At 37.5% G+C, this 16877-nt stretch overlaps 1 protein-coding gene across 1 annotated transcript in view; it reads left to right on the top strand.

Annotated features, from left to right (window-relative positions):
• Window positions 1-3254: 3254 nt before the first annotated feature.
• Window positions 3255-16877, top strand: part of LOC128659400 (putative tyrosine carboxypeptidase MATCAP2) — a 67617-nt gene continuing 53994 nt past the window's right edge. Inside the window, exons 1-2 of the mRNA XM_053713049.1 lie at window positions 3255-3361; window positions 9377-10044. Of these exons, the coding sequence (XP_053569024.1) occupies window positions 3337-3361; window positions 9377-10044 (693 nt within the window). The 5' untranslated portion in view covers window positions 3255-3336. The remainder of the gene's footprint in view (window positions 3362-9376; window positions 10045-16877) is intronic.

The following is a 16877-nucleotide window of genomic DNA, read 5'->3' as shown; positions in this document are numbered from 1 at the left end:
GTGTGAGTCCTCTAGCCCTGTCCAAGTCACATAAATAGCTGCGTCCCTCCTCACCTCTTATTTCAGCTGCCTCCATTTCTGGTAACTCTGGGCTAAAATCTGTTAGCTGGCTGGAGGGCGATGTAGCAATGGATGAGTCCTCCAGTTTCTCAGGAGTCACCCCAGCCGATATAGAAGTAGGCAGAGTTCCTTGCTGGCCGAGACTTGCTGAATGCCGTGAAGTGACCGAGAGGGCCCCCCCCCCTGCAGGCCCCCCCGGACATATCAGGAACCGGGCTGCTATCCTCTTCTGCCGGAGTGCAGCTGGTTTGTACCTTATATGTTCCATTGAAAAGGTCCCCTCCAATGAGTATAGCACAAAGATCTCTCTCCAGGTCTCTGTGGTAATCATGTAGAATGCTGTACATACGGGCCTCCCATCTAGCCAGAGCCTCCATCTCCGCTCGATAGGTAGCGCTTCAAACAGTATTATTGTTTATTTCTTCTAGGGAGTTAGTTGGTATTCTAAATATCCTTTAATAGGATCCCGTAACCCCGGTAATGGGGGGGGGGGTAGTAATGCGGCAGCCCCAGACCTGCGTTCTGTGGTTCCCACAAAGCTTTATGTATGTAGTAATCTTACTGCGTAGATGCAGTTGCTTGCAATATGGCTGCCTGGCCTGTGAGAAGGTCTGTCACGCAGCTGATCTCAAAGAACATAGGTAAGAACGTAGTCGGAACATCTGCCCTTGAGGTATATCAGGACTCAAACCTTATAAAGGTGCAGTCTGATAAATTAGGAAGAAGATTTTGTAAATTTGCTATGGATAATCTACACGAAAGTAGCTGAGTCTTCAAGAGCTTCATTAAGACACATCTTGCCGCTTTGAGCTTTTAGTTTTTAGTTATAGCTATTTTAGGGGGATATCTGTGTGTGCAGGTGACTATTACTGTGCATAATTATTAGGCAACTTAACAAAAAACAAATATATACCCATTTCAATTATTTATTTTTACCAGTGAATCCAATATAACATCTCAACATTCACAAATATACATTTCTGACATTCAAAAACAAAACAAAAACAAATCAGTGACCAATATAGCCACCTTTCTTTGCAAGGACACTCAAAAGCCTGCCATCCATGGATTCTGTCAGTGTTTTGATCTGTTCACCATCAACATTGCGTGCAGCAGCAACCACAGCCTCCCAGACACTGTTCAGAGAGGTGTACTGTTTTCCCTCCTTGTAAATCTCACATTTGATGATGGACCACAGGTTCTCAATGGGGTTCAGATCAGGTGAACAAGGAGGCCATGTCATTAGATTTTCTTCTTTTATACCCTTTCTTGCCAGCCACGCTGTGGAGTACTTGGACGCGTGTGATGGAGCATTGTCCTGCATGAAAATCATGTTTTTCTTGAAGGATGCAGACTTCTTCCTGTACCACTGCTTGAAGAAGGTGTCTTCCAGAAACTGGCAGTTGGACTGGGAGTTGAGCTTGACTCCATCCTCAACCCGAAAAGGCCCCACAAGCTCATCTTTGATGATACCAGCCCAAACCAGTACTCCACCTCCACCTTGCTGTCGTCTGAGTCGGATTGGAGCTCTCTGCCCTTTACCAATCCAGCCACGGGCCCATCCATTTGGCCCATCAAGACTCACTCTCATTTCATCAGTCCATAAAACCTTAGAAAAATCAGTCTTGAGATATTTCTTGGCCCAGTCTTGACATTTCAGCTTGTGTGTCATGTCTCTGAGTATTGCACACCTTGTGCTTTTGGGCACTCCAGTGATGTTGCAGCTCTGAAATATGGCCAAACTGGTGGCAAGTGGCATCTTGGCAGCTGCACGCTTGACTTTTCTCAGTTCATGGGCAGTTATTTTGCGCCTTGGTTTTTCCACACGCTTCTTGCGACCCTGTTGACTATTTTGAATGAAACGCTTGATTGTTCGATGATCACGCTTCAGAAGCTTTGCAATTTTAAGAGTGCTGCATCCCTCTGCAAGATATCTCACTATTTTTGACTTTTCTGAGCCTGTCAAGTCCTTCTTTTGACCCATTTTGCCAAAGGAAAGGAAGTTGCCTAATAATTATGCACACCTGATATAGGGTGTTGATGTCATTAGACCACACCCCTTCTCATTACAGAGATGCACATCACCTAATATGCTTAATTGGTAGTAGGCTTTCGAGCCTATACAGCTTGGAGTAAGACAACATGCATAAAGAGGATGATGTGTTCAAAATACTCATTTGCCTAATAATTCTGCACTCCCTGTATATCTGTCACTGCCTGAAAACCTTATGTCAGTTTTAAATGCTTTTAAAACATTTATTTTGTAAATACTGTATGTTTAATGCAGTGCTGTATTTCTGATATGCATCATGTTTACATATACAAACTGACTTTAATGTCCCTGTAAGGAAATGAAACTATGGAGATCATCTTTCTTCACTACATTATATTTAAATATAGTTGTTGAACCTGGGTGACACTTTGTTTTTCAAATAAATATAGGTTATTCATGGCCAAGGTATAATTAAGGAGTCAAACAATGCTGTGAGTAGACAATTGTTTAAATATAACAGTATACAATAATATACTTTCTTTATGTCTATCAAATGTTTAACCATTGTACTAATAATATTTAAAGGGACACTCAAGTCAAAATTAAACTTTCATGAATCCGATACAGCATGCAATTTTAAACAACTTTCCAATTTACTTCCATTAACAAAATGTGTGCAGTCTTTTTAAATTTACACTTTTTAAGACACCAGCTCCTACTGAGCATGTGCAAGAATTCACAGAATATACATATATGCATTTGTGATTGGCTGATTGCTATCACATGGTACAAGGGGAGTGGAAATAGACATAACTTTGAAATTTATCAGAAAAATATCTACTACTCATTTGAAGTGCTATTACATTGTTTTGTTATTGTGCATTTGTTGATTATGCAAATTTACTTTTTTACTGGTCCTTTAATGCCCTCAAACCAAAGCAACCCGCTCGCTCACACATGTGCTGCTTCAGATTCTAAATACCTGTTCATTCTCAGTGACGTACAACCAGGGGTTGCTATAGCAACTAGGATATTGCTCTAAGTCACTCTAGCATGAAGCGATGCATCCACATGAGCAACAATAGCTAGAGGCTGCATGTCAGACCAGAACAAACTGATTGTCTGTCCGTCTGGAAATAGATCTGATATTCTTGCACATCAAACAGAAAATGATGGCAACATGTTTGCCAGAAAACAAAAGATCCACAAATAATTCTCATTTCCTTCAGAGGCATTTTATAACATCTATTTCTGGAGAAACAAAAGATTTAAAAAACAGAAAAATGCCTGAATCCATCTGTGTAAAGGGTAAGTGTACTTGTTTTTTTTTTTTAACGTCTATGGTAAAATATTTACCAATAAATAGATTTCAGGTGTTTTCTAGAAATCAGACCACAGCACAAACATTAATATTCGTGTCTCACTTTAGGTTTTATTATTATTATTATTATCTGATGTATATTTAAATCCATTCATAAGATGTCTCAGTTTTCAGTCTGTCAGCATATTTAGTTCTTCTACCTGACGCAGTGCAGTAGAAGCAGATCCCAGAATATCTGTTCATTTTGGACATATGCTGAAATGCATTGAAAACAATAACATTTATTTTTCAGTATCAAAATAAATAGAAATAGTCTCTTTCAATTTAGTGATACACTTTTATATTATTTATTACAAATGTGCTTATATACATACATGTACGTTCCATACTAATCAGTCATTAAGATTTCTTATCCCCTGTGTTGCCATGGTGATTGGTTATATATTTTTTCATGAACAGTATATGGATGTAATGGAAGACAATATACATAATAACAACAAACTCCTCATGAGCTCCTCATTAACTATTAAATGCATGAATTCTTTAAGGACTATGATGTTTTGCATATCAAATATTTTTTTTTCTCACAATTGATGTGTTTTTACTTGATACAGCTTCCCTGATTGGATTAGGGTGGTGGGGTGGGCAATGATTGGCTCCCTGTACGTACATGCACTATGGCCCTGCTGTCAAAAATAACTGTGTCGCTTAAAGATCTGTGCCCTGTATATTCATCGGTAAGGTCCTTACAGCTCAAAAGTGTTTGATGTATAGAGATGGATCAATGGTCTATAGTTAATTAAAAGGTCATACAAATCAATAATATGGTGGGACAGTAGAACCTATGCATATCATTGTAAATAAAATATTTTGTGTGTATGTTACCTCTCTCCCTCCCATGCCCATTCACACCATAAATAGAGGGTCCTTGGGGGTGGTTACTGGTAAAATAAAGGCTGGGGGGGGGGAGTAGCACCAGCATATATACAGGTCACCACCCAGAAGAGTAGAAATATGAATGAAGAGGAGCTAATCACCTCTTCAAAGCTGCAGGGATATGTAATCAGCTTCAAAGTGCTGCAAGTTTAACTGCTTGAGCCTCCAAGACAATAATTTAACTGTGTCACCTTCATAGTAACATAGTAAATAAGGTTGAAAAATGACTGAAGTCCATCGAGTTCAACTTGTACAAATCTAATATACTTACAAAAAAGCTCCAGTTGAGCTTAAATTAATCCCATTAAAAGGGGACCCATTTAACACAAGCAATTATATCCCTGAATTCTGTTTCTAGCTAGAAATGTATCAAAAACATTTTTAAATGTATCTAAGGTATTGGCATTTACTACCTCCTTTGGTAATGAGTTCCACAATTTTATTGCTCTTACAGTGAAAAAAGTTTCCGTTGCAGGAGATTAAATTTCCTTTCCTCCAGCCTTATATTGTGACCTCTTGTCACAAACAAATTTCTTTGAATAAATAGGCCTTCTGCCATCTTTGTATATGGGCCTTGAATATATTTATATAAAGTAATCATGTCACCTCTCAAGCACTTTTTTCTAGAGAAAACAGACACAGTTTGGCTTACCTCTCCTCATAGCTTAAATTCTTCATTCCCCTTATTAGCTTTTAGGCCCTTCTCTGAACTTTTTCAAGGTCTGCAATGTCTTTTTTTGAGATTGATCCCCAGAACTGCACTCCATACTCAAGGTGAGGTCTTACCAGGGATTTATATAGTGACAGAATTATGCTTTCCTCCCTTGCATCAATACTTCTAATACATGCTAGTATCTTATCTTATTAGCCTTAGAAGCCACTGTCCTGCATTGTGCACCAATGTTTGGCTTGCTATCTGTTGCTACTCTCAAATCCTCCTGTGTTTGGCTAAGTTTAGTCTCATTTAAATAATACATTGCCTGCTTATTTTTACTTTCAAATATATAACCCTGCAATTTTCCATATTAAAACCCTCCTAGTACACTTACAGCTAATATACTTGAGACTCTGGAGGTTAAACAGTAACTTACCAGGCAAAAGTATCCTTTGCAGAATTTAGACATAAGGCAAAGCTGCCTCTGGTGTTTCCACAGGGTACAAAATAATGCTTTTATAAAATGAAGGCACTCTATTAAAGGAAACTTTTTAATAGGTACTGTATGTGCATATGTGTTTTAATACTTAAGCCTAAAGTTGTCTTTTAGACCAGGCCAACTAGGCCTGTGACTGGAGCAGCAGGATTTTAGAGTGGCAACAAATTTTGGTGAACAGTTTGGTTCCATGATGCTTTGCCACTCTCATGCTGTCCAAGGAGATAAAATGGTTTATAGCAGGTCTAAATGTGGCATAACTTATATATAAGTATCCACATATACTTTTGTCACGTCAAGAAAAAAGATAGTTGATCCTGAAGAAAAATAAAGACATAATTAAACAAAAACCTGGCTTGGTTCTATATTTTATTTTACTTTAGTTGAATTGTATTTCCCCTATTTCCTAACTCACAATATTATTAGTACTTTCTGGGTATTGCTTTTGTAAAGTTTAAAAATGATGGGTACCATAGATGGCAAATCTCTTCCTTGAACTATGACTTATGACCTAACCAGAGCCTTACCATAATTAAAGAGGAAATTATTGTGGTGCTACATTGCACTGGTTAAAGGGACATTTAACACCTTTTGCTTTTGTTTAAAAAAAATTGCACTAGTTCCACACTCCCTAGAAAAAAAACAAAAAGAAATTTTTTTAAACTAGGTTACAGAATTTGTTTTGTGGAACATGTGACAAGAGACACAGAGGTCGGTACAGCGCCAGAAGGCCAAGGGACAAATATACAAAACTGCCGATACGTTTAAAAATGTGGATTTATTACAATCAGATAAAATAATAAATTGTACAATAAGATAAAACCAAGTGGTGTAGTGGCAAAAATTGCCAAGCAAGTATTAAAACATATATAAAACCATAGGACGGTAAGTGGATTTAAAAAACTTTAAAATCAGAAATAACTTGGCATTCAAGTAATTAACGTAGAAGTCTAGGGTACATAAAAAGGTTGATAGCGCTGTCTGAGAATTCAATGGGTGTGATGTGGTGGGTTAGTGGAGTAGGTTATGGATCCATATTTAGTGTACACTGTGATGAAGTGTGGGAGGTGCGTGCAAAGTTATGCAAAATTATGAGAATAACCCTTTTCAGAGTAGACCTGGATGTGGATGCTTGAAAGCTACCAGAGAACGAATACAATGTAGCAAAATACAATACAGTAAAAATGGTTACAGGTGGAATGTGACAGAGTGCAACACAGTATAAAAGGTACACATGAATAAATGTCGAATGGGAACTAGGACTCCGACATAAAAACAAAAGATATCCAATCAAAAATAGTGAGGGGTCCTAAAAAAACAAATAGGATGAAAATTGAAATTCAAATTAATAGTCAATGAAAAATCCAAAAAATGATGCCCAACAAAGGGGGGATGGAGAACAAAGTGAGTGCAAAAGTCGGTGCAAAAAAAAAAAAACGGAAAAAGCAGGCATAAAAAATTAATCCATTTGTTATCCAAATTGTGACCAAAAGGTGATCCAAATATATCGCAGTGGTGATAAAAAATTAAAGTCTAATCACAACAAAGTCAGGTGAAAAAAAGAAATATAAAACAAAGTGTAATGGGTGAGACAAGGTAAATTCCAGGGATCCCAATGAACTTTAGGCAATCAGCGGCTCAAAATTATCGTCCCTAGTAGATTCCTGCAACCCAAAATAACAACATAGCGTAATACAGTAAAAAATAGAAAATAAAAAATGACTGGAGTCTTGAAAAAGGTCTTTTGAGGACCGAAACGCGTAGACCCTTTGGTAAGCATCTTTTCAACTCGATTATTACTATTTTTTACTGTATTACGCTATGTTGTTATTTTGGGTTGCAGGAATCTACTAGGGACGATAATTTTGAGCCGCTGATTGCCTAAAGTTCATTGGGATCCCTGGAATTTACCTTGTCTCACCCATTACACTTTGTTTTATATTTCTTTTTTTCACCTGACTTTGTTGTGATTAGACTTTAATTTTTTATCACCACTGCGATATATTTGGATCACCTTTTGGTCACAATTTGGATAACAAATGGATTAATTTTTTATGCCTGCTTTTTCCGTTTTTTTTTTTTTTTTTTTGCACCGACTTTTGCACTCACTTTGTTCTCCATCCCCCCTTTGTTGGGCATCATTTTTTGGATTTTTCATTGACTATTAATTTGAATTTCAATTTTCATCCTATTTGTTTTTTTAGGACCCCTCACTATTTTTGATTGGATATCTTTTGTTTTTATGTCGGAGTCCTAGTTCCCATTCGACATTTATTCATGTGTACCTTTTATACTGTGTTGCACTCTGTCACATTCCACCTGTAACCATTTTTACTGTATTGTATTTTGCTACATTGTATTCGTTCTCTGGTAGCTTTCAAGCATCCACATCCAGGTCTACTCTGAAAAGGGTTATTCTCATAATTTTGCATAACTTTGCACGCACCTCCCACACTTCATCACAGTGTACACTAAATATGGATCCATAACCTACTCCACTAACCCACCACATCACACCCATTGAATTCTCAGACAGCGCTATCAACCTTTTTATGTACCCTAGACTTCTACGTTTATTACTTGAATGCCAAGTTATTTCTGATTTTAAAGTTTTTTAAATCCACTTACCGTCCTATGGTTTTATATATGTTTTAATACTTGCTTGGCAATTTTTGCCACTACACCACTTGGTTTTATCTTATTGTACAATTTATTATTTTATCTGATTGTAATAAATCCACATTTTTAAACGTATCGGCAGTTTTGTATATTTGTCCCTTGGCCTTCTGGCGCTGTACCGACCTCTGTGTCTCAGTAATACTTTTTTCTGGGGGAGGTTAGACCCCATTTTTCGGTTACAGCTTAGGGCACTCTTAGCGCTAGAATACCACCATTATTATCTATTGAACATGTGACAAGCACAATTGTTTTACACAAATGCTAGAGTTGCTAAAAGCGATGGTAAATCCTAGCGTTTGTGAAACACTAGGATTTACCAGTGATACAAATAAAGGGGACTTTCAGTCATGAAGTATAAAGTATTTCATGCTGAAAGTTCCTGTATTTGTCTGAAGTGTTCGCAGCATTGAGCTCCTCAGGCAACCCACGGCAGAACGCTATTTTGCTTTGAGTTGATATTTCTACCTCTTAGCCAATAGCCAATATAATGTTTTCTTGCTATATTTATTTGAAGTTTTGGCTGTGTTAAGATGCAATGGATAAAATGTAATATTTTTAACCATCCACTTGTATTGCAAGACAACGCACCGAGCACTATCGATTTTGCCCCATTAGTAATCTACCCCTAAATGTTTAATTACTCAGTAAAACAACAATTTGCAATGTATTTTCAACATTTAGTTTGTCTTTTTTTCTGTAATATAATCTAAATAATACTGTAGTTTCTCAATGCCCCCTGAGAGGCTGGAGTGCATTCCCTGGAATTCAGAACCCTGATACTACAACTACAAGCTGCACAGTGCTTCTTTTCATTATTCAGATAGAGCATACAATTTGAAACTACATTATTTATATTACCAAATTTGCATCATTCTTTAGGTATCCTTTGTTGAAAGAATACCTAGGTAGGCACAGACGCAGCAATGCATTACTGGGAGCTAGCTGTTGATTGGTGGCTGCACATATATGACACCTGTGATTGGCAAACCCAGTGTGTTCAGTTAGCTCCCTGAAGTACATTGCTGCTTCTTCAACAAAAAGAACAAAGCAAATTTGATAATAGAAGTGAATTGGAAAGTTTTTTTAAATTGGATGATCTATCTTAATTCTGAAAGAAAAATTTGGGGTTTTATATCCCTTTAATATTTCTATTAAAATTCCTTGTACTGATTTTTATATTCACATTAATTCATATTTAAATTAAATTAAATTAATTTCTGATTATTTAATCTGCAGAAAAACTTCATCTCCCGAAGGAGGAGATCTCCAAGAAATCCATCCTTAATGTAGATGAGAAACCTAGCTCTGACACAGGAAGAAGTGGACCTAGACTGGACATATTGAGAGATACTTTTACCACAGGAACCAGCAGCTACAATGTCCTTCTTCAAAGCAAAGAAAAAAAACAACAAAAACATTCGTCATCAAGCCATAAAAAGAAGCGAAAGAAAATAATCAAAGTGAATTCCACCCCAACACGTAGCAAGGAATGTTGTAGGTATAAAGCTCCAGCATTGACCGCACTCTGGGCCTGTGCAAAAAGGAATCTACCAGCCTTCATCACCGATACCACAACCATTGATTCTAAGTGTTCTCAAAACATTATAGTAACAGGACATAGTATTGGAATTACACAGATCCCTAAATCCAAAACCAAGAGAAAATATTATTTACCTGAGGTTCTGAAAATGAAAGAGCCATTGAGAAAACCTCAAGTAAAAGAAGAAATCTCAGGAAAGAAATGTTGTATATTAAATGCCATAAAACCCTTGAATTTGGATAAAGAGAAAAACAAGTTTTTCAAATCAGAGTTTACGTACAACCCACAGTTCGAATACGCCAACCCTCTTCAGCCAAGTGTGTTAGCCAAGCACTCTCTGGCTTCGGACAGATTCCTTAAACAGGTGAAATGTGTCATTGTTTGATTTTTCTTTTTTTTGTCATCTCTGTAAATTTCTAGATGGGTGTTTCCAAACTAATTTAGGCAAAGAAACCCATTAAGGACTAAAAACAGCCCCCCAACAAACTCCTAAAGAGCATCCTAAAATGTAAATTTCACAGTCAAAATGAATGTAAAACTCAAAATAAACTTACAATCACCACAACACACAGTGTTTGTAACAATATTTGTTGCAATGTTATACATTTCTGTAAACACTACTGACATAAAGTTCTCAAAACATGGGCAGGCTCCAAAGACTCCCACCCCTTGCATTCTCTCCCTCCCACTCTCTTTTGCGTTCTCTCTCTCCCCCCTCTCTTTTGTGCTCTCTTTACAATTTATTTTTTATTTATTTTTAATATAAGAAAAGATATGAGAAAGGAACATTCTATAAATATAATGTTCTGAACTCCCATTATACCAATTTTTCTATTGGTTTTATTGGTTCTGTATGGTTGTTTAGTGGATATACACAGACACACTTTTTTACTGTTTTTTTTAAATATTTTTCTGTTCTTTACCTTTAACCAGAATCCCCAAAAGGGTAATGGAACATTCATTTACAGCATTTAAAGCTGTGTTCCATTCGTCCAGAAGCTCAGTTTTTTTATTTTTTTTATTTGAGGTTAACATAACAACCACCAAATGTCAACAGAGTTCAAACAATAGAAATCCATACATCAAGATACTAATAATCCTAACAATTGATCTACAGTGACACATGAACCTCATCATTCTGTTACATCACAGAGTATTGCTGACATTTTTATATATAACAAAGAAAGCAAACCTCAAATTTTTAAAGAAGCTAAACCACACGAATAACATAAAATTACTACCAAACACTTTCTGCATCAATATTTATTAAACCTGATGTGATATAAACTATTTAGGTTCTAACCGTATCTAAACACGTCCTATTGGACAGTCATGTTGGGTTGCGGGATGGTCAGGAAAAAAAAAAATTATAAAGGGGGGGGGAGAAATAAAAAAGGTGGCGTTTTCAACTATCTTACTGTATTATTTCTATATCTTCTGATAAACTCTAACCACTTACATTCAAATCTATCTTGTTGAATTGTTCCAGTATTAGTGCTGTCAAGTTGTTCTAGTATGTATTGAGAATGCGGTAAAAAAGTTAGATTGTTAATTGTTGGTGCCCTTGTAGATTTCCAATTTTTCAGAATGAGATATCTCCCTCCCAAAATTACTGTGTTAATAAACTCGATATTAGGGACATACTCCGCAAGATCGCTCCGGTCTATTAAGAAAATGATATGTTGCAGTTCTAGTACTATCTGGATGGAGAGTACCCTATTCAGCCAGAATTGGATTTTTCGCCAGAATTGTTGAATCTTTGCACATCTCCAAAACAGTCACCCCTGTCACCCCCTGATGGCGGGCCCTGTATATATATATGAATGGCACACGCACATGTCAAGATAGTCGCTCTAGAATTAAGTGAACTTTGTCCAGTTAACATCTGATATGTCTATGTCCTTTTAGCCCTGACAACTTCCTGATTGTACTGAACATATAGGTCAATAAAGGGGTAAATCTTGCTATGTAACACACTCACAGCAGCGATTTCACCCCCTTATTGCTTCCTACATCTGAGTCTGAAAGTGACCTACACCTCTCTCCAAGTATAATGTCAGGGGCATTTTAAAACATACCGCAACTAATTTTTAGTTGCAGCAAAGCACTGGGTATTTATCAAGCCTTGTTATAAAAGTCCATCTGCGCTTGCAGTCTGGTAGACCCTCACCCTAAAGCTCCTCCTTCTGCACATTACCTGAGTTGCATTCAAGATAAGCTGAAGATGGCGCAGAAGATAAATGCTTCTCAATAAATGTTATTCCAATAGAGCTTGTGTAAATTGTTATTCCAAAACAGTTACAATCGCAGACACAGGACCTCCACCTTAAACGAAAAGGACAAGAGGAGAAAAAGTCAAGGTTCAGGCTAGTTTCAAACTCTTTTCTTCTGCTGGCTTTAAGGAACATTGTACTCTAAAATGCCCCCCCTTTAATGTGGTCCATTTTACCTGCTGGGTGTATTTAATTGTTTGCAAACAGCTACTTTATCTTTATTTGTTATTTGAAATAGCTATTTTAGCCTATTTTATCCCTGCATAAAAGGAAAATATGAGTAACAAATGTTTTCTCTCTAGAAAAGCTATGTAGAGAGAAGACAATAGCACTGATTCATCTCCCAGTGGGGGGTATGAGGAAGTGATAGAATTTGTAGGTGAAATAGTTTCTTGTGTTTTCTCCCCAGCCATAGTTAGCAATTCAATACCTAACATAAATAACATAAGCACTTCTTGCAGACTCAGCCCATTATTATGGGCATGTCCTAGGAGATTGTTTTTAATTAGAAAAAACAGCTATTTCAAATACAGAAATTAACAGACGTGCAATCAGGTATTTTGTTTAACAAAGAATGCCTAATATGGGTGCCGCCAGGAGCATTCAGCTCTTTTCAAAGCAAATACATATCTTTGTGTGTTGCACTTTCGCAAGAAGAAATTCAGCTCCGAAAAGAGCCGAATGCTGCTAGCGGCAGCATTCATTGTTAACCCCTTAATGACCGGACCATTTTTCAATTTTCTTACCCTTAATGACAATGGCTATTTTTACATTTCTGCGGTGTTTGTGTTTAGCTGTAATTTTCCTCTTACTCATTTACTGTACCCACACATATTATATACTGTTTTTCTCGCCATTAAATGGACTTTCTAAAGATACCATTATTTTCATCATGTCTTATAATTTACTACAAAAAAATAATAAAATATGAGGAAAAAATGGAAAAAAACACACTTTTTCTAACTTTGACCCCCAAAATCTGTTACACATCTACAATCACCAAAAAACACCCATGCTAAATAGTTTCTAAATTTTGTCCTGAGTTTAGAAATACCCAATGTTTACATGTTCTTAGCTTTTTTTGCAAGTTATAGGGCCATAAATACAAGTAGCACTTCGCTATTTCCAAACCACTTTTTTTCAAAATTAGCGCTAGTTACATTGGAACCCTGATATCTGTCAGGAATACCTGAATATCCCTTGACATGTATATATTTTTTGTTAGAAGACAACCCAAAGTATTGATCTAGGCACATTTTGGTATATTTTATTCCACCATTTCACCGCCAAATGCGAGCAAATAAAAAAAAAACTTTACATTTTTCACAATTTTAGGTTTCTCACTGAAATTATTTACAAACAGCTTGTGCTATTATGGCACAAATTGTTGTAAAAGCTTCTTTGGGATCCCCTTTGTTCAGAAATAGCAGACTTATATGGCTTTGGCATTGCTTTTTGGTAATTAGAAGGCCGCTAAATGCTGCTGCGCACCACACGTAAATTATGCCCAGCAGTGAAGGGGTTAATTAGGTAGGTTGTAGGGAGCTTGCAGGGTTAATTTTAGCTTTAGGGTAGAGATCAGCCTCCCACCTGACACATCCCACCCCCTGATCCCTCCCAAACAGCTCTCTTCCCTCCCCCACCCCACAAATGCCCCCGCCATCTTAAGTACTGGCAGAAAAATAAAAAAATAAAATATTTTAGCTGTGATGGACTCCTGCCTTAGCCCCAACCTCCATGATCCCCCCCCCAGCTCTCTAACCCTCTCCCCTATCTAATTGCGGCCATCTTGGGTACTGGCAGCTGTCTGCCAGTACCCAATTTGCCCAAAAACAAAAGTATTTTTTTTCTCTTTTGCTTTTTTTGGGGGTTTTCTGTAGTGTAGCAGCCCCCCACAATACCCCTACCCCCTCCCCCTCCCAGATCCTTTTATATTATTTTAAAAAAAATCTTTCCCCCCCCCCTTCCCTCCTCATTGGTGTCAGTGGCCAGCTAATGCGCGCGCACGCGCGCACACGCACGCGCGCCCCCCGCACGCTCCCGGCACCTGGCGTGCACATTGCACTTCTAGGAACCGGATGCCGGGTAGCGATGGGCCGCCTACCCGCCTCCCTGTTGCGCTCCCACCCACCAACGAACCGGCACCATCGCTACCGGTGCAGAGAGGGCCACAGAGTGGCCCTCTCTGCATCGGAGTCTTCTAAAAAGGTATTGCAGGATGCCTCCATATGGAGGCATCACTGCAATACCCTGAGAGCTGCTGGAAGCGATTGCGATCGCTTCCAGCACTCTCTTAGACAACTGACGTACCAGGTACGTCCATTGTCATTAACTACTTGTTAATGCATGACGTACCTGGTACGTCAGTTGTCATTAAGGGGTTAAACAAAACACCTGAATGCACATGTCCAGAAATAAAGATGAAGGAACAATACATTTAATACTCTGTAGTAGGTATAACAAGTCATTGGGAACACATGGCCGCTCACCTGTGGCCAATCTCTTTAAAGGGACATTAAACACTTTGAGATGGTAATATAAAATGATAAATCGCATATATATATATAAAAAAAAGTCTGCAATATACTTTCATTATTTATTTAGTCCCCTTTTCCTCTAATTGCATTTTGAAAAAATTGTGAGCTTTTCAGTTTCTGTTAGAAATGGAAGTGCAGAACACTGTTATATTCCAAATAGCCATTGGCTGCACACTCTAGTGACCTATTTATATCTGTCTCTAATTGGCTGCAGCAGAGAAGGCAACCTATGTTGCAACACGGCAGCTCCCATTCTTTTATAAACACTTAAACTTTACACTTATTTTGACACTATTTAAACAGCTAACGAAATTTGAGCCCTTTGTAATATTATTTTATACAAAGCTATTCCAAAAGTCCTTTTATACATCAGAGAAGTAGGATCATGCAAGACATGACTACTTAAGTAGTCTACAGTGTGCATATCCAGCTCTGAAAAGGGGGCAAAATAAATAATAAAAATATATTACAAAGTTGTTTTACTGTGCATAACTAAACATTTCATATAAAAATCTCATGGTGTGTATCGCGCCCTTGCAAGTTTGTTACTACTGTAGTGTCTATATTTCATTCAGAAATGACATTTTTTTTCTTTACACGTAAGTAGTGGGTGGACAAATAGTTTATATTATCTGTGTAAGTGATAATAATGTTTAACCTTTTTTCCCATAAAGGTTAAATATTTCTATTCTGTTTAACTATGCATTGTACTAGATAAGTGCAAGTTTATACAAAGTATACAGATTAATGTTTTTTTAATAACCTGAGACATAAAAGTCACAAAATCAACTTTGAAAACGTCACTCCACATTCTGCTCAAAACTGCAGCTACAAACTAGTCCAGTATAGGTCAATACTATGGGGCCTATTTAACAAATGTCTGTCCGACATGATCCGATCAGCGATCATGTCCGACAGACATCGCTGAATGCGGAGTGCAATACGCTCTCCGCATTCAGCATTGCACCAGCAGCTCTTGTGAACTACTGGTGCAACGCCGCCCCCTGACTAGGGCGTCAGTCAACCCGATCGGGTTGATTTCCCGCAATGTCTGTCTTTAGACCGCTGCTTCATAACTGGTGTTTCTGGCGAGTCTGAAGGCTCGCCAGAAACACGGCCCTTCAAGCTCCATACGGAGCTTGATAAATGGGCCCCTATGGGGCAGATTTATTAACTGTCGGATGCTGTCAGCATTTAACATTGCACAAGCATTTCTAGTAAAATGCTTGAGCAATAATGCCCCCTGCAGATTTGCGGCCAATTGCCCGCTAGCAGGGGGTGTCAATCATCCCGATCGTATCTAATTGGGATGATTGCTGTCCGCCGCCTCAGAGGTGGCAGACAAGTTGAGGAGCAGCAGTCTTAAAGGGACACTGAACCCATGCAATTTTAAGCAACTTTCTTATTTACTCCTATTATCATTTTTTCTTCATTCTCTTGCTATCTTTATTTGAAAAGCAAGAATGTAAGTTTAGAAGCCGGCCCATTTTTGGTTCACAGCCTGTGTTGTCCTTGCTGATTGGACAGCACCAATAAACAAGTGCTGTGCAGGGTTTTGAATCAAAAATTGGCTGGCTCCTTAGCTTAGATGCCTTCTTTTTAAAATAAAGATATCAAGAGAACAAAGAAAAATTGATAATAGGAGTAAATTAGAAAGTTGCTTAAAATTGCATGCTCTATCTGAATCATGAAAGATTTTTTTGGGGTTTAGTGTCCATTTAAGACTGCAGCTTCTTTACTTATTTTTCCAGCAAACTGGAAACTACGGGGGTAGATTGCAGCATCCGCTGCTTGTTAAATCTACCCCCAAGAGTATGTGCGCACAGTTTAGTTGAATGGAAATTGTTGCTTGCAGAAGTTGATTGTGGCCTTTGCAAAGGACAAGATGTTTTGAATTTATTAAAAGGTCATGAAAGTCAAAATTAAACTTCTATGATAATTTTAAGATACTTTTCCCTTTACTTCTATTATCAAATTTACTTTTATCTTTTCATATGTATTGCTGAAAAGCATACCTAGATAGGCTCAGGCAGCAATGCACTACTGGGAGCTAGCATATTAGAGCATTTTTTTATTTGTACGTCCATTTAAAAGAATGCATTGCAATCATTTTTAAAAATACAGCGGCTAATAGAATTTTGTTTCAGCATTTTTAATTTACGTTTAATTTGTAGACAAAATAATATATTGAAGGTTTATGTAGTCATTTTCTTAAAACAATGGAGCTGAAAACTTTCAGTAATAAATACCATATGCAGACAGGCCACTAAATGTAATAGACATTAAACCCCCAAAAAATATTTCATTATTCAGATAGAGAAAACAACTTTAAACAACATTCCAATTTACTTCTATTATCTAATTTGCTTAATTCTTTAGATACCCTT

The sequence above is a fragment of the Bombina bombina genome, chromosome 5, assembly GCF_027579735.1.
Source record: "Bombina bombina isolate aBomBom1 chromosome 5, aBomBom1.pri, whole genome shotgun sequence".
NCBI lineage: Eukaryota > Metazoa > Chordata > Amphibia > Anura > Bombinatoridae > Bombina > Bombina bombina.
The sequence above is the reverse complement of the archived record's forward strand: the minus strand, read 5'-3'. Positions and strand labels throughout refer to the sequence as shown.